At 44.7% G+C, this 26,418-nt stretch overlaps 1 protein-coding gene across 2 annotated transcripts in view; it reads right to left on the bottom strand.

Moving 5' to 3' along the window:
• TP53INP1 (tumor protein p53 inducible nuclear protein 1) overlaps positions 1–26,418 on the bottom strand; it is a 124,184-nt gene that overhangs the window by 6,049 nt on the left and 91,717 nt on the right. Inside the window, exons 1-3 of one of the 2 annotated variants that reach the window (XM_066266022.1) lie at positions 15,516–15,695; positions 6,668–6,923; positions 5,315–5,675 (exon numbers count right to left, since the gene is read on the bottom strand). In XM_066266022.1, coding sequence (XP_066122119.1) covers positions 5,315–5,675; positions 6,668–6,779 — 473 coding nt within the window. In that variant the 5' untranslated portion in view covers positions 6,780–6,923; positions 15,516–15,695. Of the gene's footprint in view, positions 1–5,314; positions 5,676–6,667; positions 6,924–15,515; positions 15,696–26,418 lie in introns of those variants that run through there. The other variant, XM_066266023.1, reaches the window with a different exon arrangement.

Genomic DNA, 26,418 nt, shown 5'->3' with positions numbered 1-26,418 from the left:
GATCTTACTCCCAAGGACTATCGTTATGAAGCAGGATGAATACTCATTGTGGCAACAGACATTTTCTATCTAGGAAACAAGGTCTACATCTGTATTAATAGAAATATGCATAAGGGATATTTAAATATACTCATTTAAGACCTTTTAGTAAAAGCTACCTGCTTATTACTTATATCACAACAGGGCACACTTTGGAATGGTATTTTTATAGCAATGTTATAAAGACCCTTGGCTACAAATCATGATTATTATGCTTTCTATATTAAAAGCTAATCAAATAGAAAATATTTAAACTATATTACATATAACATGAAGAATTTTAAGTGTTTCTTTTGAAAGAACGGGAGAGAGGCAGGGGGGCAGAGAGTGAGAGAGAGGGGGAGAGAGGGAGGAGGGAGGGAGAGGGAAAGGGAGAGAAGCATCAACTTGTGTTTCACTTAGTTGTGCAACTATTGGTTGCTGCTGTCCTATGTGCGCTGACCAGGGCTTGAACTGGAAACCTCGGAGTCAAGCCAGCACCCTTAGGATCGGCAACCCCAGGTTCAAACCAGTGACCTCAGTGGTATGGGATGACACTGTATCCACTATGCCACTTGCCAAGGCCGTGAGAGTTTTAAGATTTTTTTTATTAAGTGAGAGGCAGGGAGGCAGAGAGAAAGACTACTGCATGCACCCTGACTGGGATCCACTGGGCAACCCCCCTGCCCGACAATGCTCTGCCCATCTGGGGCCATAGCTCCATTTTGCTTAGTAACAGCTATTTTAGCACCTGAGGTAGAGCCAAGGAGCCATCCTCAGGGCCTAGGGCCAACTTGCTTGAACCAATCGAGCCATGGCTGTGGGAGATGAAGAGAGAGAGAAGGGGAGGGAAAAGAGTGGAGAAGCAGATGGTCACTTCTCCTGTGTGCCCTAACCAGAAATCGAACCTGGGACTTTCACACGCCAGGTGACGCTCTACCAACTGAGCCAACTGAACAGGGCCAAGATTTTTACGAGTTATTTACACAGGAAGGGCAGTTATACATTCTGCCTGCAATCATTAGAGGAAAAAAACTGTCTTTTCTTAAAAAAAATTATATATATATTTATATATATTTACACATATATATATTAGAATCAAAGCAGGTTGAATTAAAAATACAATAGACAGAAGTTAAAATAAAGACTGGTTTTTAAAAGGTGCCACCTTGAGTCCTTAACCTCATTGTTTAGACTGATAACACATATAACACAGTCTCAAAGGGAATATACTTACTCTGTGCCAGTGACTCTTTTTTTTTTTTAATGTTTCCTTTATTTATTTATTTATTTATTTATTTATTTATTTATTTACAGAGACAGAGAGAGAGAGTCAGAGAGAGGGATAGACAGGGACAGACAGACAGGAACGGAGAGATGAGAAGTATCAATCATTAGTTTTTTGTTGTGCATTGTGACACCTTAGTTGTTCATTGATTGCTTTCTCATATGTGCCTTGTCCGTGGGCCTTCAGCAGAAGTAACCCCTCACTCGAGCCAGCAACTTTGGGTCCAAGCTGGTGAGCTTTTGCTCAAACCAGATGAACCCGCGCTCAAGCTGGCGACCTCGGGGTTTCGAACCTGGGTCCTCGGCATCCCAGTCTGATGCTCTATCCACTGCACCACTGCCTGGTCAGGCACCAGTGATTCTTATAAGCAGCTTTTTCTGGCCTTACAAATGTTAAATGGTGAACTATTGAATCATTAGTAAGATTTTTTTTAATAAATTTTAATTTATTTTATTTTTGTGGCAGAGACAGAGAGAGAGAGAGTTAGAGAGAGGGACAGACAGATAGGAAGGGAGAGAGATGAGAAACATCAATTCTTCGTTGCTGCTCCTTAGTTGTTCATTGATTGATTTCTCATATGTGCCTTGACCGTGGGGCTACAGCAGACCGAGTGACCCCTTGCTCCAGCCAGTGACCTTGGGCTCAAGTTGGTGAGCCTTGCTCAAACCAGATAAGCCTGCGCTCAAGCTGGCGACCTTGGGGTCTCGAACCGGGATCCTCCACGTCCCAGTCCGACGTTCTATCCACTGCGCCACCGCCTGGTCAGGCTCATTAGTAAGATTTTAAATGCTAATTATTTTACTGTTAGGATGTGGTCAACTTTATTTTAATTGGCTTATTTTGGGTCATTAAAGGCACCTATATATTACTTAGTTTTAAAGTTATAGTATTTATAAAGGCTAAAACACAAAAAAAACCACTCTGAAGCTCATCTGTAATTTTAAAGCACCTTACTTTTATTTGCTTTGTAGTAGTATTTCCAAGGATAGATAGGATGGAAATGATCTAACTTTTGAAAAACATGATTTAATTCCTGTTCAGAAAATACAGATCTTTACTACATAGCCATTCGAACCTAGTTTTACCTAATTTCTACCATGATTTAGTGGCCTTTACTTAAAAGAATTCAAAATCCAAAAATAAGAATATTAAAAAAGATTTTAGTTATTATGATGCCTTGTACTTTATATGTTCAGAATGAATTCATATAAAGTTAAATGTGTTGTTTTGATCTGTTATAAATGGAAAAGTACATATTTAACTCCCCTATATGTTACATCAAAACATAGGAAGATATAAGAACAAACAAGATATAAAAAATGAGATTCTCACAGCATTGAAACTGCAAACATATTATCAGACACAGTGCAGGTCCAGGACTGGATGCTGCTTTGTACAAACCAGGTGAAATATTATGGGCTAGTTAGGAAATCTGAGCATGTGTAATAAGTGAACTGCAATTTTACTTAAAAAAGAAGGTGGAAATCACTGCCTAAAAAAGCAGATTATAAAAAAGCATCTGCGGCTTGATCCCATTTACGTTAAAAATGCATGTGCGTGGGTGTGGGTGTGCACGTCTCATGTGTGCAAGCACATATAGGAAAAACAATCTGGAAGGGTATGCCCTAGGATCTCAACAGTGTTCATCTCTGGGTAGTAAGAATGTCATTTAAAATTTTTGCATATTTTAATTTTTGCAATAAATGTGTACTGCTTCTATAATATTATTTACAAAGCTGCTGAATATATACACAAACACACAGCTTAAATACTGAAAAGTATATATACAAATGCCAATAAGTTTAAAGGGACTATTAATCACGCTAAATTCTTGAATGGAATACCTCAGAGGTGAAAGCAAAATCAGGAAGAATTTTTAAGAACTGAAGAAAGTGGGGGATGCAATCAGGGGGACACTAGAATCTATGTAAACACAATAAATTAAAATCAATTTTTAAAAAAAGAACTGAAGAAATTAACTTGAACAAGTATAAAACCATTAAATCAATATCACCTCCAAAAAATTATATTGTAAATTTTTGTTGGAATGTCTGGAACAGCCCTGGCTCAGTAGCTCTGTTGGTTAGAGCATCGTCCAGATATGCCATGGTTGCAGGTTTGATTCCTGGTCAGGGCACATACAAGAATTGACTAATAGGCCCTGGCCGGTTGGCTCAGTGATAGAGCATTGGCCTGGCGTGCAGGAATCCAGGGTTCGATTTCCGGCCAGGGCACACAGGAGAGGCGCCCATCTGCTTCTCCACCCCTCCCCCCTCTCCTTCCTCTCTGTCTCTCTCTTCCCCTCCCACAGCCAAGGCTCCACTGGAGCAAAGTTTGTCCGGGTGCTGAGGACGGCTCTGTGGCCTCTGCCTCAGGCGCTAGAATGGCTCTGATTGCGGCAGAGCGACGCCCCAGAAGGGCAGAGCATCGCCCCCTGGTGGGCATGCCGGGTGGATCCCGGTCGGGCGCATGCCTCCCCATTTCCAGCTTCAGAAAAATACAAAAAAAAAAAAAAAAAAAAAAGAATTGACTAATAAGTGCATAAATAAGTAGAATGCCTGGAACACTGACTTCATGATAAACTTATAGCACTGAATAAAGTGCCAGTTAAAGTAACATTTCCCATGGAGAGCTTACCTACTAGAAAGCCTGGGTAACTATATATGCAAATTGTTTTTCAATTTGATACAAGTATGTTTATCTTCATTCAAGCTAATCTATAATATTGAGACGGGAGTGCAGCAAACCCTGGCACAGTTAACAATGAGCTGCCTGGGCTTTGTTTTATTTGGCAAACAGGAAACAGAAGATATATACAATGTTCTAGTTTGCAGAGTCAGAACCTGGATATTGAAAAAGAGGCCCCTTGGGTGACAGCATTAATTGTAGTAATATTCTGAACTGCTCCAAAGAATCAAGTTCACCTGTATTCTTGACAGGTAGTGAGGGAATTAAGGCAGTGTCAGCATTCCCACAGTACTTGAACACCACAGGGAACCTTCCACTAATGTACATCATGACCTAGCCAAACTTTGAGCTAATTAACTCTGCCACGGGCTTTATTTTAGTGGAGGGAGCAATTGTGAATATATTCCCTGGATAAAGGCCACAAAATGCCTATAAGTTCGCTCTGGAACATATTAAACTTCAAGGAACAGGCACTCTCCTTGAACCTTTCCAGGCCCTTAACCCACCTGGCGTTGAAACAGCCTTTTAGACCACTTGGGACCCCCATATATCAACAAAACATTGTTTGGGTATGAAATCTTTCCTCTGTAAGGTAGAAAACAACTCTCTGAACAAAATGTTTTGGTAAAACTGCCATTTTACTTCATGCTTAAGATTTCTTAGGTTTTTAAGGTTAAGAGTCATTTGATGTGACCTGGCTAGGAATATTTGAAAAAAAGTGTTTTATTTTAAGACTTACTCTTTTTGCCAAATTTGATACCCTCAAATAATCCAGTCTGTACAATGCCAGAGTTACAATCTGAGCTATGCAGCAGAAATGCCAGTCTTTCCTTCCCATTCATTAGCAGAGCATTATAAATGGAATGGCTCGCCATTATATAACTGGAGCATGCTACATTTTCTTTTTTTTTCTCATGGTATCTTATATTTGAATGTCATTTGTAGCCTACAAAATCATTCTCTTCCCTTAAGTGTTTACCATGGAAAATCACTCAGTATGTAAAGCTACCTGCTTTTAAAAGTTTCTGCAAAAATGATAAGGTGTGTGTGTGTGTGTGTGTGTATACAGAGAGAATAAATGTGGTAAAATGTTAACAAGTGCTTCGAAGACAAAAAACAGGTTAAGAGGACATAAAACTTTTTGAAAATCTAAAATGAACACTTTTTGTACCAACTGCCTTGTGCACTCTGCACATTATTTCAAAAATGTCTAACAAAATTACTTATGCACCTTCTAAAAACTTAGCTTTGAATGATAGTAGAAATAAATAAAATGCACGTTCAACAGAATGCCTGTGGAGTCAAATCCTTATGACGTACCTGGGACTACTTGGGTTCTGAAATTCGTCAGTCCCACAGTTGGTCTCACTGAGACCAGGGCAGGAGTTATGCACGGTGTAGACAGACATGCTGGGATGTTCAATGAGAAGGTTTTCCATAGGACTGGTTTCCACCTTGATAGTGGTTAATTCACCTGCAGTGAAACATGGGGGAGGGGTGACAAACCAGCTCTCCTCCATCGGACAGGATTCAAACTGGAGGAAGCAGGAATCACTTGTATCAGCCAAGCACTCAAGAGATGCAGGTAAACAGGAAAAGACTGAAGGATGCTCAGTGGGTGCCTCTTCACCAATGTCCTCTTCTTCCTCATCTTCTGCTGCTGACAAACCAGTGCAAGTGTCTAGATATGAGTCCACATGTGTTGTTGATGTCCCACAGGAGGATGAGTGTCACATTGATATCACATCAGAGCACAGAAAAAGAAGAGACACTGCTATTAGCTGATGTTCACATTCCTTCCTTTATTTAGGTTAGAAACAAAATATATTCACTCATAGTGAGTATAAAATAATTTCTGAGCTGTGTGTGTGTGTGTGTGTGTGTGTGTGTGTGTGTGTGTGAGAGAGAGAGAGAGAGAGAGGGAGAGAGAGAGAGAGAGATACCACTGTATGGCATGGATTATGTTGGCTTTGCAGGAAGATTTTCAGACTATTTCTGTTCTACTGAGTAAACATATAACAAGCCATGTGGGGTACTGCTTGTCTAGTCTTGACGGTTTTTTATTAAAGTGCCCAATTTAATCAGTATGTAAGTGTAAAACTGGAAAGTCTGATGTCAATCAATTTCACTGGCTGATCACCTGGCACAAGATGTTTTCTGCAATTTTTAAAAATATAAATTCTTGTCTACAGTATTTACTTTTTTTTAATCGAGAGAGATAGAGATAAGAAGAGAGAGAGAGATGAGAAGCATCCAATCTTCATTGTAGCACCTTAAGTTGTTCATTGATTGCTTTCTCATATGTGCCTTAATGGGGGGGGGCGCTCCAGCTGAGCCAATGATCCCCTGCTTAGGCCAGTGACCTCTGGGCTCGAGTCATGACCAGGGAGTCATATCTATGATCCCATGCTCAAGCTGAAGACCCCGCACTCAAGTAAGGCTGCACTCAGGCTGGATGAGCTGACACTCAAGCCAGCAACCTCAGGGTTTTGAACCTGGATCCTCAGAATCCTAGGCCAGTGCTCTATCCACTGTGCCACTGCCTGGTCACGCTTGTCTATTTACTTTTCAGGGTTAAAAATCTTCAAAGTTATTGATTTACTTATACAAAAACTGAGATGCCAAGTGTTTCTGCTTTTGCTGTGATGATTAACAGTGAAGAAAATACCTTACCTATGAAGTCAACAAGAATCCATTCATCATCTTCTTTCTCACTAAATTCTGGTTCTTGGTTGGAAGAAGTATTGCTTTCACCCACAAACATTTTATTCAGTCTCTGGAACATTGTTAAGGCAAGATTGAGACTTTGGCTGGATGTCTTTATAGCTGAGATTTCAAGACCCTGTCTTCAGTCAGCCTGATGGCACTGACAGAAGATTAAAGTGCACAGGTGCTTATTCCACTTACTTGAGAAAAAGAGTCATTATCCCTAAAATAAAACAGAAAAATAAGATTATTTCTCTCTTTTTAAAAAGATTTACTTAGGCCCTGGCCGGTTGGCTCAGCGGTAGAGCGTCGGCCTGGCGTGCGGGGTAACCGGGTTCGATTCCCGGCCAGGGCACACAGGAGAAGCGCCCATTTGCTTCTCCACCCCGCCCCCCTCCTTCCTCTCTGTCTCTCTCTTCCCCTCCCGCAGCCAAGGCTCCATTGGAGCAAGGATGGCCCGGGTGCTGGGGATGGCTCCTTGGCCTCTGCCCCAGGCGCTAGAGTGGCTCTGGTCGCCGCAGAGCGACGCCCGGAGGGGCAGAGCATCGCCCCCTGGTGGGCAGAGTGTAGCCCCTGGTGGGCGTGCCGGGTGGATCCCAGTCGGGCGCATGCGGGAGTCTGTCTGTCTCTCCCCGTTTCCAGCTTCAGAAAAATACAAAAAAAAAAAAAAAAAAAGATTTAATTTATTTTAGAGATGGGGTAAGGCGGTGGGGGGGGGGCAGGGGTAAGAGTGGGAAGCATCAACTCATAGTGTTGCTTCTCATATGTGCCTTGACTGGGCAAGACCGGGATCAAAACGGTGACCTGGCCTGACCAAGCGGTGGCGCAGTGGATAGAGCGTCGGACTGGGATGCAGAGGACCCAGGTTCGAGACCCCGAGGTGGCCAACATGAGCATGGGCTCATCTGGTTAGAGCAAAAGCCCACCAGCTTGAATCCAAGGTCGCTGGCTCCAGCAAGGGGTTCCTCGGTCTGCTGAAGGCCCGCGGTCAAGGCACATATGAGAAAGCAATCAATGAACAACTAAGGTGTTGCAATGTGTAGTGAAAAACTAATGATGGATGCTTCTCATCTCTCTCCGTTCCTGTCTGTCTGTCTCTGTCTATTCCTCTCTCTGACTCACTCTCTGTAAAAAATAAATAAAAATTAAAAAAAACAAAAACTAAAAAAAACCCAAAACGGTGATCTCAGCATTCCAGGCCACCACTATGTGTGTGGTTTTAAAAGTGCATACACCATATATACACAACCTCAGAAGAAAGTACATGCCTTAACTCAGTTATAGCTGTTCCTTTCCTGCAAAGCCAAATATAAGAACTGCAATATCTGTTATTTACAAAACGTAAATGAATGTTCAACACAACCTGTAAATATTTTAAAATGTGAAATAAAAAGGAGGATTGGCACAGATACAAGTTGCCCGAGGGGAAGGGGGTTGGGGGACTAAGTGAAAAAGGTGAAGGGATTGAGAAGTACAAATTGGTGGTTACAAAATAGCCATGGAGATGTAAGGTACAGCTTAGGGAATATAGTCAGTAACATTGTAGTAAGTACGTATAGTGCCAGGCGGGTACTTGAAATATCTGGGAGACCACTTTGTAAAGTATGTGACTGTCTGACCACTGTGGTGCACACCTGAAATTAATATAAAATAATACTGAATGTAAACTGTAATTGAAAAATAATTTTTTTAAAAAATGAGTGCAGATTCAGTGATTGTATAATTTACTTTCACACCTCAATTCAGGCTGCACCATGGCCCCTCTTACTCCTAGACCCATCCTGATACAGAAGAGCACTTTGCCACACCACATCGGATCAACTTGTTCGGTGATGGCTCCTGGAGGGCAGGGATTATGCCATTCATTTTAGCTACCTCAGCCCTTAGTGCAGCATCAAATCCAAAACAGAAATTTAGCTATTTATCTATTAATACCAAACTATGACAAGTCATATTAATTAGGAACTATTCCTTTTAAATAAAATTGTAACTCATTCTAGAATTCATCTTTTTTTTTTTTTTTTTTTGTGGCAGAGACAGAGAGAGTCAGAGGGACAGATAGGGACAGATAGGAAGGGAGATGAGAAACATCAATTCTTTGTTGTGGTTCCTTAATTGTTCATTGATTGATTTCTCATATGTGCCTTGACCGGGGGCCTTCAGCAGACCGAGTAAACCCTTGCTCAAGCCAGCGACCTTGGGTCCAAGCTGGTGAGCTTTGCTCAAACCAGATGAGCCCGCTCTCAAGCTGGCAACCTCGGGGTCTCGAACCTGGGTCCTCCGCATCCTAGTCCGATGCTCTATGCACTGCACCACCACCTGGTCAGGCTAGACTTCATCTTTTTTTTTTTTTTTTTTTTTGTATTTTTCTGAAGCTGGAAATGGGGAGAGACAGTCAGATAGACTCCCGCATGCACCCGACCGGGATCCACCGGGCACACCCACCAGGGGGCGACGCTCTGCCCACTAGGGGGCGATGCTCTGCCCCTCCGGGGCGTCGCTCTGTTGCCACCAGAGCCACTCTAGCGCCTGGGGCAGAGGCCAAGGAGCCATCTCCAGCACCTGGGCCATTTCCGCTCCAATGGAGCCTCGGCTGTGGGAGGGGAAGAGAGACAGAGAGGAAGGAGAGGGGGAGGGATGGAGAAGCAGATGGGCGCTTCTCCTGTATGCCCTGGCCGGGAATCGAACCCGGGACTTCTGCACGCCAGGCCGACGCTCTACCACTGAGCCAACCGGCCAGGGCCAACTTCATCTTTTTAAAAAAGGTAAAACTTTGCCCTGGCCAGATAGCTCCATTGGTTGGAGCATCGTCATGATATACAAAGGTTGTGGGTTCACTCAGGCACATATAGGAACAGGTCTGTGTTTCTGTCTCTCTGTCTCTCTCCCTTCCTCTGCCTCTCAAAATTAAAAAAAAAAAAAAAAGAGGTAAAGCTCTGTGAATAAAAACATTATTGGAAAATTGCAAAAAAAAGAAGGGGGAGAAATTGGTTTTCACATCTGTGCTTTCACAATAAGGGATACATCTGAATTTATCTCATTATAAATTTGAATTAAATTTATAAATTTAAATAATTTCAAACTGCAATACTGCTTTTCTGTAAGTAGCTAAAAAACTAGATATTAACAGTCTTGCTATATGCTAGTCAAGTACCGAGAAGCTGCCCAATGAACCCAGCAATAGTGCCCAGTGACCACCATATTGCCAGGCCCTCATCTTTCCTGGGCTCGTTTTTTCTTATGTGCTGTACTTCTTGTATGTGATACTTAATTACATTTAAAATCTGCAAGTACAGCACACTTTGACCTTCAAAACAATTCCTACAGCTGGCATGGGAAAATTTACACTGTAGAAAACTAAGGTGGATAGTGACCAGAACTGGAAACAACCATTCACTGGGTAGGTGGCAAGTAGTTGTCAGTGTCCCTGGGTTCAGTGCTGGCACTGACCTTCTGCCCTCTACAAGTTAGGAAGTTACAGTATTTCTTCAGCTGTCAGTAGTTCCACCTCATGGAGTTTTGATGAGTTCTAAATGAGGAACCCCAGATCTATCTGATCTTATTCCAGAGTTCATGTTGCCCTGGTTACCTGATGGGCACATCAAACCTAACACTTAGCAAAGAGAACTTTTAATTAATTTTTCCCACAAACTTACATATTGTCCTTCACCCCCTTCTCAGTAAGGAGAAAGAGCAGCATCCAGCAGTTATTCAAGCCCCAAATCTAGCAGTTACCTTTGGCTTCTTTTAAGCCCTACCATTCTTCCTGCTCCCGCTCCATCCCTCCTCCAAAGGTATCAGCAAGTTCTCTTGCCTCTAGCTGCATGTGTGATTCAAACCCACCTACTTCCCTCCAGCACTCATCCTAGTTGAAGCCAACCTTCTGGTGTCTCTCCAGACTGCCAATCACCACCTCCTAAATGGTCTTCCTGATCCTACTCTTGTAAAATGAGATAATGCAAGCAACCTACTTGGAAGACATTTGGAACAAAGCTCTTAATGTCACCTATTATTCTGCAAATATTTATTGAGTACCTATTATATGCATCAGGTATAGTGCTAAGTGCAGGGAAGATAACTGTACAGGAAGCCCTCCCATGGCAAGTGTAACAACTGGTATGATACAGACAGATGCCGTGGAAGAAGTACTAGTTGTCTCTCAGATCTACGTGGGTCAAGGTCAAGGAAGGAAGGGATTCTTCAATAAATGACTTTAACTTTGAGCAGTTGAGCAGATCAAGAATGGAGAAAGGGAGAGAAGAAACATTGTGGAAATCTGCAATTGCGTTAGAATGAGACACCTTCAGCGTGGCTCAGAATTCAGATGATAGTCACCAGAGCAGGCTGCAGGTGGGGGGAGTCAGAGGTTAAGGGGAGGGAGAAGTCAAGGATGATGCAGGCTTGTGGCCTGGCCAACTGGGAGAATGGTGAGACCATAATGGAACAGGAATACTGCAGAAGGTACAGGCTGAGCATTTTGGACATACGGAATTTGGTAAATCTCCAAGTATGCACCTGGCGATGTTTAGTAGGCACTGAACTTACGGCTTTGGAGTTCAAGAGCATGGTCTCTGCTGGAGGCCTTTGAGCTGTCACACAAAGGGGATGACAGAAACTGTGAGAGTGAATGAGACCATGATGAAAAGCACCTCACTAAATAACGTTTCCTGTTCTCATGAGCATGAGCCTGGAACCCGTAACTTCAGACTTTTGACATTTCACTTTTAAAACAAGCATCTTCAGCTGTAAATGTAGTTAGAATTTGTAGCTGATGAGACTCCTGGCTCAATTATTTACATGCAAATTGGACTGTTACAGTTGTTTAGCATGTTATTCCGACTGTGTAGTACTACAAATATGTCTTCAAATCAGTGACATTTGTAATACTTTTGTGGTCACAATCCGTCACCCTCAGCCATTCAATATTAAAAATGGGTAAACAGGAAGTTTCACTTGCATAACCAGTCTTCCTGAAACCCTTATGGAAGGCAACATGGCCAAATCATGACGGCTGGAACTCCAGTATGAGAATTCAAATTCAGCTTTATGTTCCGTGTAATAGAAGTTACAAGTGCACTCTGCAGTTTGCTTCACCCGCTGTGGTGTGACACATATCCCAAAAGATGAACTATCATAATGTTAGATGTAAATAAAGTTTTTGAATATATAAGCTAGAAGGGAAAAAGGAGTTTTAAAGTTTTCTCCCCATTTCTCTTAAATTATGGAGGCAGATATTGGCCCCAAGTATATTTCAGTGTCTGCTGAACCACTTGAGAGACTAAGCCCAGTTCCCCAGAGCTGGCCCTGCACCGGATAGGAAGCTGGAGGCACAGGGGTGTGTGTGCAGTGAAGGGGAGAGGACAACCTCACAAGGGAACCCTTGCTCATCCTGAATGAGTCCCTGGTGCCCCAACTGTGATGCCACGTGGGGCCCAGGCCAGTTAAGTGGCAGCTACAGGTAGGAAACATGGTTTGGGCCCCTGCAAACTGCCCCTCTGGCTACAGCTTCAAACCCACGTGATGAAAGCCAGCTCATCCTGGAATGTACACAATTCTGTCACAGGAATGGTGTCTCCAGAGAAGCTTCCCATGAGGCAGCACAAAGTAATCCTTCTTTTAGTTTCCTGCAGCAGACGCTGCCTCCAAACGTCCCTTGCCTCCTACATGGGCAGCCAACCCTGTGTGTGTAGTGTTCTGGAGCCCAGCCAGGCAGGAGAAGAGCTCACCCTCATCTCTCCTGAGTCAGTGCTGGTATTTACGTGACACAGCTGTTGAAGCCCAGTGGGAAAGACAGAGTGGAGTCTTGCCTATCCTCCCTGTGACCGAGGGACTTTCCCTACCCAGTCCCTGCTCCTCCTGACCTTGGCTCCCACCAAGAAACACTCTCCACCAAGCTGGTTGTATGTGGAGCTAAAGGGCAAAGCACACAGGCTTCACTCCTCATCACATGTGACTTTTTGATATTCACAACTCTAGGGCAATGATAAAAGTGAAAATTCCTAGGCGGACAAATTTACAAATAAGGCTCGGACTTCAATAAAGAGGTGGAGGCAAAGAGGCCTAGAGAGTAGTTCTAATTTTCTTCAGAGCACCTGCAAGCTTTCAGCCTTAACCAACCTCAGCTGAGCAGTTGGGGGGTGGGGGGCAAAGTGTCTGCCTGAGCATCAGCATCTCAAGAAGGCAGCTTTGTCCCTGTAATCCTGGCTCAAAATAACTCCCTTTAAAAAAATGTCTTTTTCATTATAAAATGAAATTATATTATAGAAAGTTTAGAAAATAGCTATTATTCCATGTCTTGTTGCAACCGTTGTTAGAGTATTTATTGTATCAATACGTTTTCCTCTAGCTTTTTCTTTTACACGTTTTCCTCATTAGTTGTAGTCTAGTGAATATACAACTTTGTATCCTGCTTTGTTACTTATTCATCAATGTTTTCCATGTTATTACATGAGGAGAAATTCTCTATGAGCAAGAAAGGTGGCTGAGTTGATACTGAAAGAGCAATATAGTTTGAGAACTTAGAAAATGAGATGCTAGTCTGGAAGAGTTTATTAGCTTCTCACTTTTGAGATAACACTTAGAGGCAGCATGGTTCTGGAGTTAGCCTGATGTGTTTGAAATCTTGGCTCTGTTACGTGCATCTTCTGTAAACTTAGGATATTTAGTAACTCTTTGGTGCCTCAGTTTTCTCACCCCTAAAATGGTGATGGTGGTGTAAATATGAGGATTAAGTGTGTATCACCTAAAACAGTGCCTGACACATAGCAGGAATCTGGTAAATATAAACCACAAATTCATTCCCAGCCAGTTTTTGACTGTGAAGTAATTTAGTATCTTTGGGTCTGGGTGTCTTTATCTAGAAAATGTTTATATAATAATTAGAGCTACAATTTACTGAATGCTTACTGTATGTGACAGGGACTTGAAGTACTTATTTGTCCCATTATACTAGTAAGAAAACTGAGGCTCAGGAATTAAGTAACTTGCTCAAAAGTGACAGAGCTGCTCAGAGGTGGAGCTGGCACTAGAGCGTAAGTCTGGTTCCAAGTGCATTGCTTTTCCTTGCACATGAGCTCCCGGCTCCTTCCAGCCTCAACCCTGGCTCCAGGAACTTCAAAGAACAGCACTTTTCAGTTGGTTTTGGCTGCCAGTAGGCGGCTCCAAAAACAACATTAAAAAAAAAAATTACACAACTTTGATGATCTAACTTCTGTATGTACAGTTGTGGCTTCTTAACAGTTTCAAAACACCAGGTGGCTAAACTAACACATCTTCATTGAAAAGCAGCCCCCAAATTATCTTTCTTTTCATTCCTCGCCCCCTCACTAGTATAGAAAAATAAACACGCTGCTTTAAGTAATTTAAAATTGATTTTAAACTGCAGAAAAACCAAGCAAAAAATTGTCTTTGCTTGTTCCCCACTTTGACACTTATTCATCTAGCTACAACCAGGTTATTCTACCAGGGACCCTCCAGTGTTGGCCCTATGGCTGAATGACAGTGAACAAAGGCAGCAGTAAGTGGTCATACACAGCCTGTTAACCTTGAATTTTTAAAGAAGGGCCATTCCCAAGAAAAATATGAGTGAGCACTCACAGAAAAGAACAAAAGGATGAAAAAACAAGAGATCTTGGACATAGAAATTAGTAAGATCTTCGTTCCAGGCAGGGGCCTTTAAAAATTATGCTGCCAATTCAGAATTATAATAAATTCTGAATTTATTATTCAAAATTAAAATAAAAAACTTCCCAAATGCTTTTCACATCTGCAATATAAAACGTATTTCAATTACCAAGCAAGTGATGTCAGGATCTTGGAGTACCTCATTGTAACTTCTGTTCAATGACCACCCCCTGGCATGGGTCACTGTCCCCCTTTTCCCAAAACTACTTTGTATTCAGAAAATGTTTACTTTTAGCAATGTATGCCCAAATCCTTGGAAGTTACAGATGAGAAGAGGCTCTTCCTTAATCTACTCTAAATTGGAACTAACACAGATGATAATGAGCAGACATAACGGGGAAATACACTGAAAACGTGGATCCCTCATTTAGAATTCATCTCCATCTTTGAAAGAGAAAACACCATGTCCTCTTAACTGGCTGTGTGGCCTTGTGTCATTTACTCAATCTCTCTGTGCCTCGGGTTTCCTATTCATAAAATAAGGCAAAGCAATCAACATCCTATTATGGCACATCATAAACCCTCAACCAGGGACTAAAATGATTAGGATTTTTAACTATGATGGGCAAATAAAGCGCTCTTTCCACAGGTGCAACCTCAAACAGAGATGTGTAAGATCCACCAGGGTCAGGAACACGCCACAGACAGGAGGGCACTTAGGCGGCGGCAGCCGGGTTCCGGGAGCCGAGAGCCTTGGTGCTGCCGACTGCGACCCTGGGCCAGCAGTGCTAGCGGATGGGGCGGGGGGCGCGCGCCGCGCCCCCGGAGTCCCGAGGCGGACACTCCCAGCCCAACGGCCGAGCGCAGAGGCGACGAGGGGAGTGAGGAGGAGGAGGAGGTCCCGCTGCGGCCAAGAAAGCAGGGCACGCTCGGGGGAGGAGGCAGAAACCGAACACCCAGCCGCCGCCCCGCACCGGGGCTCGGCTCGGCCCGGTCCCGCGGAGCCGCCTCCGCCCGCACCCGGGGCCGCGCGGCCCGCCGAGGGGGTGGACGGCCCGGCGGCGGAGCGCCAAGGAAGCGGGAAGTCGGGGAGCGCACGGGCGGCGGCCCCGGGACAGGGCGCGCGGGTCGGGGCAGCGCCGCCGGGGCGGCCGGGAGGAGCGGACGCGGCCCCGGCCCCGCCTGCACTTACGTGGGCCCGACCTGCAGCGCGGACCGCGGCGGAGCAGCAGCGCCTCGCTCCGTGGGGCCCGGCGGGCGCGGGGCCGGGCTGCTGAGGTAGCTGCGGCTCCGGGAGCGGCGGGCGCGGGGCCGGGCGGGCCCTCCTGTCGCTGCGCGGCTGGCCGCCGTCCGACCGCCTCGCTCCTTTTGTTGTTGTGGAGCGCTCGGAACAGCTGATCGGCCGCCCCGCCCGCCCGCGGCCCCGCCCCGGGCCGCGCCAGCCCCGGCCCCGCCAATCGGCGGCGCGGGGTCCCCGGGGCCGCCCTGCGAGAGGTTGTCACTAACGCACATGACCTGGCGCCGAGCCGGGCGACACTCTCAAGTTAGAAACTAGCCCCGGCAACAAAAGCTGGGCGCCGGGAGGGGACTAGAGGCGCGAGCGGAACGGACGGAGAATGGGGCTGTGGTGGGGCTGGCACTGGGGCAACTCCGAGACGGGGGAGAAGGGGCTAGGGATACAGAAATAGGAACCCGAAGGAGTGGGAGGAAGAACGCAAGGGGCGAGAGGAAGACACCTCCCTCCCCCGCACCCCAGCGGGTTTGGCCAAGGGTTTGTGGCACAAAGAGACTCAAAACATTTTTTCTTTTGGCTGTGAGAGGAAAATTAAGGGCATTGAGCGTGATGGAGCCTAAAGAGCCCAAGAGGCCCATTCAGGCCAAAATAGGGTAGAACCCCAGACGCTGCACTGTCTGGCAGGCCCACTTCTTGGCCTTCTTGGAAAGAAAATTGGGGCTCCAGATATAGGGGATGCCACTCAACTTTTAAAGGTAGAGAGCCAGACCCCACCTTGCTGTGGTAACTGACACTAGATGCTGACTGAAGTTGGCCCATGGGCTCAGGATTTGGTCTATGGAACAGCGAAGAACAGGCCCTCAGAAGATGCCTGAAGTCCAAGAGGACAGAAGCTGGAGGGCTGTCTCCTCCAGCAAAGGACGAGAACCCTGGAAAGAAATCCTGAAGAAAGAAGAATTAGGAGAGCTGCTGCTTCCCCAGGCTGTGCATCGAAGCTCTCCAGTGACCCAGAGAGGTTATGACCTCTATTCTATTATACCGCAAACTGTGGGCATTCACACAGGGCCTGCCTGCTCACCTGATTATTTATAGTGAGAAGAAAATGAGACAGTGGGCTTGAAAATGCTTTCCAGCCCTGGCCGGTTGGCTCAGCGGTAGAGCGTCGGCCTAGCGTGCGGAGGACCCGGGTTCGATTCCCGGCCAGGGCACATAGGAGAAGCGCCCATTTGCTTCTCCACCCCTCCGCCGCGCCTTCCTCTCTGTCTCTCTCTTCCCCTCCCGCAGCCAAGGCTCCATTGGAGCAAAGATGGCCCGGGCGCTGGGGATGGCTCTGTGGCCTCTGCCTCAGGCGCTGGAGTGGCTCTGGTCGCAACATGGGGACACCCAGGATGGGCAGAGCATCGCCCCCTGGTGGGCAGAGCACCGCCCCATGGTGGGCGTGCCGGGTGGATCCCGGTCGGGCGCATGCGGGAGTCTGACTGTCTCTCCCTGTTTCCAGCTTCAGAAAAATGAAAAAAAAAAAAAAAAAAAAAAAAAAAAGAAAATGCTTTCCAAACCAAAGCTCTGTATGTGTACAGATGGATTAGCTGTGTCTGGCAAAAGCAAGGAAGTCATGTTGATGCATATCAGCTCTGGTATAGATCCAGTTTGGACTAAGATGCAATTCTCTGATCTAGGGTGGAATTTACAGCAATCCTCAATGGGTATAGCATATATTACAGTATCTGAAATACTCTCACATTCTAATGCTCAAAAGAATCCTGTGTTCAGTCTCTTTTCAACAATACTAGAAATTCTAACAATACTGACTTTAATGTAACTCAAACTGTAGGGGATTATCTGACACCCAGGAATAATAACCAGAATATGGTGGCTAGTTGACTTTTTCTCAGGAGGTAGACTAAGCCTGTAACGTGGGGACTGATACTCTCACAGAATTGAGCATGCTTTGGATTTTAGGTTTTGGCAAATCAGGCTCGTCCAGGTATTTCCTCTCAATTGTCATTGCTATGTTTGGGGTCTTATAATCTCTTGTTTCTTAGGAATCCATAAAGAGACCATCTTTCCATTCAGAACCAAGGCATGATGATAATTATAAGGGTCTAATTTTAAAAAGTCAAATCTATACGTATCTTTTCCAACTTGATAAATTTTATCACCATTAAAGGAAAAGCGTAAAAGCACACAACACCTTGTTATGAGAAAACAATGTGAGGTAGACAATGTTTCCAAAAATGGTTACAACAATATCTCCTTCATCATGAAGTGGAATCTATTTTTTCCTCCCCTTGAATCTTAGCTGGCATCATGAAGTGGAATCTATTTTTTCCTCCCCTTGAATCTTAGCTGGCTCTGTGACTGATCTGACCAAAAGAATGTGGTAGAAATAATGTTCTAGGACTTTTAAGATCAGGCATTAAGAATGTCTGACCACTGCTTTTCACTCTAGGAAAAGCCAACTGCCATATAAGAAGAAACCATGCCTGACCAGGCAGTGGCACAGTGGATAGAGCGTCGGACTGGGGTGCAGAGGACCCAGGTTCGAGACCCCGAGGTCGCCAGCTTGAGTGCGGGCTCATCTGGTTTGAGCAAAAGCCCACCAACTTGAACCTAAGGTCGCTGGCTCCAGCAAGGGGTTACTCAGTCTGCTGAAGGCCCATGGTCAAGGCACATATGAGAAAGCAATCAATGAACAACTAAGGTGTTGCAACACGCAATGAAAAACTAACGATTGATGCTTCTCATCTCTCTTCGTTCCTGTCTGTCTGTCCCTGTCTATTCCTCTCTCTGACTCACTCTGTCTCTGTAAAAAAAAAAAAAAGAAGAAGAAACCGCCATGTTGTGGGGAAGCCCAAGCTAGCTACATGGAAAGGCCACATGGAAAGAGCAAGATGCTTAGCCAATCCCTAGATATTTAGCCCATTCCAGCTGAGGCACCAGATTAAGTGAAAAAGCCCATCAGGAAGTGCCAACCCTAGCATGGAACAGAGATGAAGCATCCTTATTAAGACCTGCCAAAATTGCAGAATTGTGAGCAAATAAATGATTGTTGCTATAAGGCACTATTGGGTTGGTTTTAAAAGTAGTAATAGATAACTAAAACACAAAGCTAAACAACAGAAAGGCCCATAGCACAAAGTGGAGTTCTGGGGATAAAAACATTTTATCTTATCTCAGGTGTCATTTGCTTTCTGTTTATTCTTTTGCTGATTTATCATTTCCCCACCTGGTGCATGTTTATCACAATGGTATATGAAGGTGGTGGGTTTATTTTATCACTGACATTAGTTGTGTGAGGTTGGTTGGCAATGGGGGAAGGTAACGTGAGGAACCAGGCCCCGGGAACTTTGGCTGGAACCACTCACACCCATGCCCACCAAAAAGAAATGGCCCAGAGCCTTTTGAAAAAGAACAACCATCTGTCAGCCAATGAAATTTCGCCATGTCATATCAGCCCAAACACCCACTGACGCTATAAATGACCCCAAAACAGAGGAGGGGGGTGACTTCTCTGGCCTGTTTCACGGACCAGATAAGCTCATCTGGGATATGCTCTACTAAATAAAGCTTTTGCTGTTCTTCACTTGGTGGCTATGCCCTTCTTTCTTCCTCTGCGGGAAAAATACCTTACATTTGGTGCCAAAACCCCAGAGGAGTTTGAAGCCCATTGGGGATGCTCTTCTCCCCTTCCCTTCCGAGGAAGAACCAGGACCTCCAACTTTCCACTCACTTTGGCACATGATGCAGTAAGTCCCCTGCCTCCAGCCTCCCCTCAGTTCTTTCCTCGGAGACTCCCTATCCGTAATCACAGCTGTGTCAGGGACCTCTTTTCCGTTCTGAGTGCGTGTGCCCGTGGAGACGTCCCGAACACACCCACTCTACCTAACTATCCGGTGACCAGAGGTTCAGTTGCAGGACGCCAATTCTCATCTTTGATCACTCCAAGGGCTGAGAGTGGCCATAAAGGCACAAGAATCTAAACCTGACTCAAAAACACTCCTGGAGTGCCTTATATGGAATCTCTTCTTCCCTAAAGAAGAAGAAACTGATCTTCTTTTCTGATGTGACCGGGTCACTATACCCACTGGGTAATTGAACAAGGTAGCCTCCTGAAGGGATTTTCTATTTTAACACCCTCACCAATTTAACTATTGCCAAAGAACTGGGAAATGATTGGAGATCCCTTATATTCAAGGACACGGGGGCTACCTTCTCTGTTTTGCCATAACATTCTGGACCTCTAGTTCCCTCACAGGTCTCGGTTATGGGAGTGGATGGGACCCTTTCTTTTCCCCTTTGCACGCCTGACATGCAGTTTAGACGGAATCCCCTTTTTCACTCTCCTTCAGATTCTTTCTTTCCTCAATCTAATAGGCTTCTTTCGACACTGGATTCCCAATTTTTCTCTCTTAGCCAAACCCCCCTCCTCTTGCCACCTACCTCCCCTTTCTGTCTTTACTCCGCCATCTTCTCAGGGAACACGTGGACCGGACCCTTCCTTCCATAGCGGGTCCAGATGAAGCACACCCAGAGGTCCCCCTCCAGCCAAGAGACAGGGCTCTTCTGAGGGAGCTCCAGCCTGGCTCCCTACTGCCCAGGTTGCCGGGACCCCCATACGGTAATATTGACTGCTCCCACTGCAGCCAAGCTCCTAGGGCAAACACCTTGGTACCATGTCTCTCGCCTCAAGCTTGCCCCCATGCAGGACCGCTGGCAGTTGGAACCACTGGGCCCTACCTGTCTCTGGCTTACTAAAAGGTTGGGCCCTGCAGATCCTCCTGTTGCTCCTTTCCCTCCACCAGAAACCTGCAACCAGAGTGAGTTTAAGTAGGGAGCATTGCTGTTCAATGAGACTGGCCTGATGGAAGAAAATATCAATGTCCTCAACAAGAGAAACTACGCAAGGATCTCTCCTCCTACAACCCGCTTAACTCCTGGTGGCAGCCACCCATCCTTACCTGGGCTGCCCCTATCCTAGGTCTTCTTCTAGTTATCAGCATATTACTCATATTTGCTCCACTTTTTAAGATTTTTACAGGGCCGTTTCTGCGAAGTTTCTTGAGTCATGGTCAACCAGATGCTCCTACACCCATATATGCAATTCCCCTCAGAGCTACCACCTTCTGACCTCCCTTCCCCATGACGCCCCTCACCAGCAGAAAGCAGCCAGATGAATAGCAGCGCCCCTGTCTAACATGAAAGGTTGGAATGTGAGATTGGTTGGCAATGGGGGAAGGCCATGTGAGGAACCAGGCCCAGGAACTTTGGCTGGAACTGCCCACACCCATGGCCACCAAAAAGAAATGGCCTGGAGTCCTTTGATAAAGAACGACTGTCTGTCAGCCAATGAAATTTCACCACGTCATATCAACCCAACCACCCTACCGATGCTATAAATTACCCCCAACCAGGGGAGGCGGGGTGACTTCTCTGGCCCCTCTCATGGACCAGAGAATCTCGTCCGGGATGCGCTCTACTAAATAAAGTTTTTGCTGTTCCACACTTGGTGGCTACACCCTTCTTTCTTCCTTGGTGGGAAAGTATCTTGCAAGTTGGACCTGTTTGAGCATGAATATTAAAAAACAAACAGAACAATGACAAAAAAAATTTTTTAGTTAGTTTTAAAATTCTCTCTCCCTACACACACACACACACACACACACACACACACACACACACACACTTTCTGCTTATCGCTTGCACCTGGGGTTGGTCATTCCCGCTGCATCTCTTCTTGTTTTGCCACTGCTTTACATACGCACACAGAGGCCGATTAAGGTCAGCTGAGGACCCAGGTGCAGAAGAAAATATTTGGCCTTTTAAAAAAAAGAAAGAGATAAAATAGAAATACATGTTAACTATATTTTTAAATAAATAAAAAATATGTACTATCACCTGACCAGGTGGTGGTGCAGTGGATAGAGCGTTGGACTGGGATGTGGCGGACCCAGGTTCAAGACCCGAGGTCACCAGCTTGAGCGCAGGCTCATCTGGTTTGAGCAAGGCTCACCTCAAGCAAGGGGTTACTCGGTCTGCTGAAGGTCCACAGTCAAGGCACCTATGAGAGAGCAATCAATGAACAACTAAGGTGTCACAACGAAAAACTGATGATTGATGCTTCTCATCTCTCTCCGTTCCTGTCTGTCTGTCCCTATCTGTCTCTCTCTCTGTCACTGTAAAAATAAATAAATTAAAAAACCCCAAACCATAGCTAAAAAATATGTACTATTAATGTTAAAATTGCACATATGAAACCAAACTTGGTGTCATTAGAAAAAAGTATAAAGTTGGGGTTTTGCGGGGCCCTTCAGAAGTCGGGGTCTCTGTACACACATGCAGGGAGACTCAGGAGTGATGTAATCTTCACAACAGAGAGCTGTCCGAACATAACCAAACTGTGAAGTCACACAGTTGTAAACCAGCCTCTTATCTGTTGGTTGACAAAGAAACAGCTAGGTTCCTTGCCTGGGAAGACCCAGTGAATCCAACCATCCTTTATCGAAAGATAAAGGGCAGCTATAGTACTCACTTCCAGGCTAACCAACCCCCTGCTGTAGAGGTGACCCTTCCCCCATCTGTCAGAATCCTCCTGTTTTCCATGAAGCTAAATATATTTCCTTACCTACCCCAACAAAAGGGATTCAACCTCAAGTTTTTTATTCTGAAGGACCAAGTGGGACCATATTTATGCCAACACCCAGAAATAATACAGCTAATGCCTCTGCCTCTTGATTACAAAGACAAGCTGTGGCCATTGCACTGATGGTTGCATCAAGAATGCTAAAGATTGTTGTTTTCTTCCAAGCTGCAGATGGGGAACCCATAGGATGCCTACCTGGGGCAACCTTGGATCAACAAACAAGTCATTCAGTCCGTACTAAGGAGAACCCAAAAGTGAAGTTCACTCAGGTTATTTTGAATCTACCCAATAAATACAGCTTTCTGAGCATCTACCATCCAGTCAGCATGCTGTCAAGAGTCTGTAAATGACATAATAGTTTCTTTTTAAATAGCATTTTAGAATAATCACTTGGAATTCCAGTGAAACCTATTGTCCTAAGAAAGGGAGGAAAGGGTCTTTCTTTGTCTCTGGAAAGCCTAGAAGCAAGAGGTTTCGTGAAGGCTTGGTGAGCTCCACTTTCTGAAATAAGGGCTGCCAGTTACCATCTCTGAAGGAAGTAAAAAATGATACCAGGGCCAAAAGTATAATAGCTTTGGAAGATCTTGGAACCTTTGTAGTCCCACATACTAGTTTTTGTTGTTGTTTTTTTTTAACTGTATCTACACGGTAATTAGAAATAAAATCCTAAAAATGAAAATGGTCTGTGCGCTGGCTGAGGCAACAGAAAGGAGAAAGAAGGTGGGACCACCCATGGAGCAGCCAGTGGGTGGGGTCAAAAGATTCAAGAGCTGTGATAGAGCATGCTGGATTGTGAGTCATCCATGAATTCCCCAGACCTAGAGTGCTTTCTCCAGTTTCAGTAAAGTCCTGACTTTAAAGGCTGTTCAATTTCTAGGTGAATGCACTATAAGTATCCAATTATTTGAAATTATATTAAAACCTATGCTTACAGCAGAACAGAAAAGCAAGTCACCCCTAAATGGCTGTGGCCTAGTATGTGACATAGGACGTGCCTCCATATGCCAGCCCAGCCCCAGGGAGACATGAAGCTTGAAGAAACCCACTGCGTGAGGCAGGCTGCTCCAGCTCTGGGGAAGTTGCAGCATTATCTCAAGTGTGTGAGCAAAGGTCTTTTGTAGCTCCCGCTGCCAAAGCTACCTCTTCATTCACATGGCTACTGCTGGGTCACTGCCCAGCAGTCTGCAGGTGCCAGAAGCAGCCCAGGTGGGGTCTGAAACCATGAATCACTCTATTATAGTCACTGCTTGAGTAGAGCGTGTCTTTCTGCCATTCTGAAAAGGATGACGCTGACAATGTGATTGCTACTTACGTAAGCTACACAATGCCTAAATAGTCTGCCTGTTCAAGGAAAACTTGTTTATTGAGTTATTCTTTTTGCTGAAATTAACCACCTTAAATATCCATTACATTTTGCAAGATTAATTTGTGTTCTTAAATGTCTAGGTTTTTCATGGCTTTGGCAAAGCCAGACCTAAGCATATTGATAATCTGAGGCAGGAAGTTTTTGATTTCTATTCTTTTAGGGCTTCTTCTCCTGCTTTACTCCTCTTTAGTAGAAGTAGTCCTTACTTTCCCTTTGTAGATCAGACAAAGGGAGGATATGAATAGCATAACCTTGTAAAGGTTGAACATTATCCACCCATTCATTCAGGCCTACTGTGTTCAAACATCCATTCATTCATTAAATAATTATTTAATGAGCACTGATGCTAACCTGGGCACTAGAGATACAGTAGTGAACAAAAGAAAGTCTCAGCCCTCAGGAAACTTCTATCTAATGGAGGAGATACAATAAGCAAATAAATATATAATGTAATAAGTGCTGTGAAGAAAAACAAAGCTGGGTAAATGGTTAGAGAGAGGCTAGTGAGGAGGTAGGATGGTCAGGAAATCTTCTCTGAGGAGGTGATGCTTGTGCAGCAAGAATGAAAGGGCACCTGACCAGGCGGTGGTGCAGTGGATAGAGTGTCAGACTGGGATGCGGAGGACCCAGGTACGAGACCCTGAGGTCGCCAGCTTGAGCGCGGGCTCATCTGGTTTGAGCAAAAGCTCACCAGCTTGGACCCAAGGTCGCTGGCTTGAGCAACAGGTTGCTCGGTCTGCTGAGGGCCTGCGGTCAAGGCACATATGAGAAAGCAATCAGTGAACAACTAAGGTGTCACAACGAAAAACTGATAATTGATGCTTCTCATCTTTCTCTGTTCCTGTCTGTCTGTCCCTGTCTATCCCTCTCTCTGACTCTCTCTCTGTCTCGGTAAAAAAGAAAAAAGAAAAAAAAGGATGGAAGAGCATGAGGGAAAAGGCAGCCCAGTCAGCCAGAAGAGCCAGTGCAAATGATAGAGGCTGCAGAGTTCTTGTGCTCTAGGTTTAGCACTGTTCTCATGCTAAACAGTGTCACTGAGAATTTGGTGTGATCTGGGATCTGATGGTTACCTGAGTAGATCAATAGTTCTACAGGTTGAAAAAGACTGGCCACTGAATTTTGAATTCCTTTGCATTCTTTTGGGTTTTACAACACTTCTAGAAAAGCACATAGGTTCCTGAGAACTAATTTGTCATGTTTATCATCGTATCATGGAACTAGATTTCAGAGCCCTAAGAACAGGGCTCATAGGGCCTCAGATAACAAACTGTGCTGCACGATGGGAAGGCAAAACCACTCTGGAGTATGTGCTACCTGTTAAGGAAGGAACAGGCTCTCACTGACTCCTGCTTTATAACGGGGCAATCGCTTACCTCCTGAGTGCCTCAGTTTCCTCAACTGTACAGTAGGGAAAGTAATACCAACTCAGACAGACAATAACAGCAGAAAAGTGCCTGGGAAATGTAGGTGTTCCATAAATGTTCGTTCTCACCAGCACATAGATCTTTTTCTAAGGATTTTATTTCTAATCACCTTGTGGAAATAAGTTTTTTTTAAAAAAAGAAAAAAACAAGCCCTATAGCTTAAAAGCTTTAATAGCTTCTGAGAACTTGAGCCCCCCAAACACAGTAAGGTTAAGAGTAAAATATTTTTTATTTATTTATTTATTTATTTATTTATTTATTTATTTATTTATTCGTTTTTAGAGAGGAGAGAGAGAGAAGGAGAGAAAGGAGAGAGAGACAGAGAGAGAGAAGGGGGAGGAGCTGGAAGCATCAACTCCCATATGTGCCTTGACCAGGCAAGCCCAGGGTTTCGAACCGGCGACCTCAGCATTTCCAGGTCGACGCTTTATCCACTGCACCAACACAGGTCAGGCAAGAGTAAAATATTTTCAGCTTTAATAAATCTTTAAGCAAGAATCACAGAAGTGGTCTAGACCCATCTTTGAATTTGTCCTTAGCTCTTTTGCATTTTGTATTATTTAAATGTTTAAAGCCAGAGTTTGAAAAATAAGCTCTTCACTAGCACACACGGATATACCTGAGTTACTGTACCCGCTCAGACACAAGTGCAGTTGAAATCAATGAATCTTGAATATAAACTCTTGGAAGTTGTATCATTCATGATTAAGAATAGCATTTAAAGTGAAAAGCAGCTGAATCTAATGGTTAAGAGCACAAATTCTGGAGTCAGACCTTAGTACAAGCTATGTAACCTTGGGTTTGACCTCTGAGCCTCAGCTTCTTCAGCTGTAAAATGAGGATGATGAGAATGCCTCATTAGGTTGTTCTCAGGATTAAACAAGATCATGCAGATAGAGCACATAATATAATACTTGGGCCCTTTGAAATCAGGCCCCCACCAGACATCAAATCTGCCAGTGCCTTAATCTTGGACTTTTAAGCCTCCAGAACTTTTGCCTGTGTTCACCTACTGGAGTACTAAGAACTGTGGTCTGGATGGCCTAGGCAATTGTAATGTAGGAGGTTGAGGCCAGGCAGGTTCACTCTAGATTTGGTTAGACCAAAGAACATATACAGAGCCAAAGGGCAGTGGGGGCTTCCCATTTATTCAGCCTCACAGTGCCATGCTAGTGGACAGGCAGGGGAAATCACTTCTTGAGAAACCATGCAGGGGGCAAGTGCCCGCAGCCTGTTATGGGCTGCCTAAACAAAAGTGGCTTTTGGCCAATTATCATGTCTTTGATTACATAAAGTGTTTACATTAAGGCAGTGCACAAGGTCCTGTGTCCTTGCTTATTGCAGGCATTATGGCTATGCAGCTGAAGACAAGTGAGCAAGCCTAACTGCAGCCATTTCCTTCACAGAGCTTAAGTTACACCAGTGTCTTTC

This window comes from Saccopteryx bilineata, chromosome 3 (genome assembly GCF_036850765.1).
Source record: "Saccopteryx bilineata isolate mSacBil1 chromosome 3, mSacBil1_pri_phased_curated, whole genome shotgun sequence".
NCBI classification, from domain to species: domain Eukaryota; kingdom Metazoa; phylum Chordata; class Mammalia; order Chiroptera; family Emballonuridae; genus Saccopteryx; species Saccopteryx bilineata.
The sequence above is the reverse complement of the archived record's forward strand: the minus strand, read 5'-3'. Positions and strand labels throughout refer to the sequence as shown.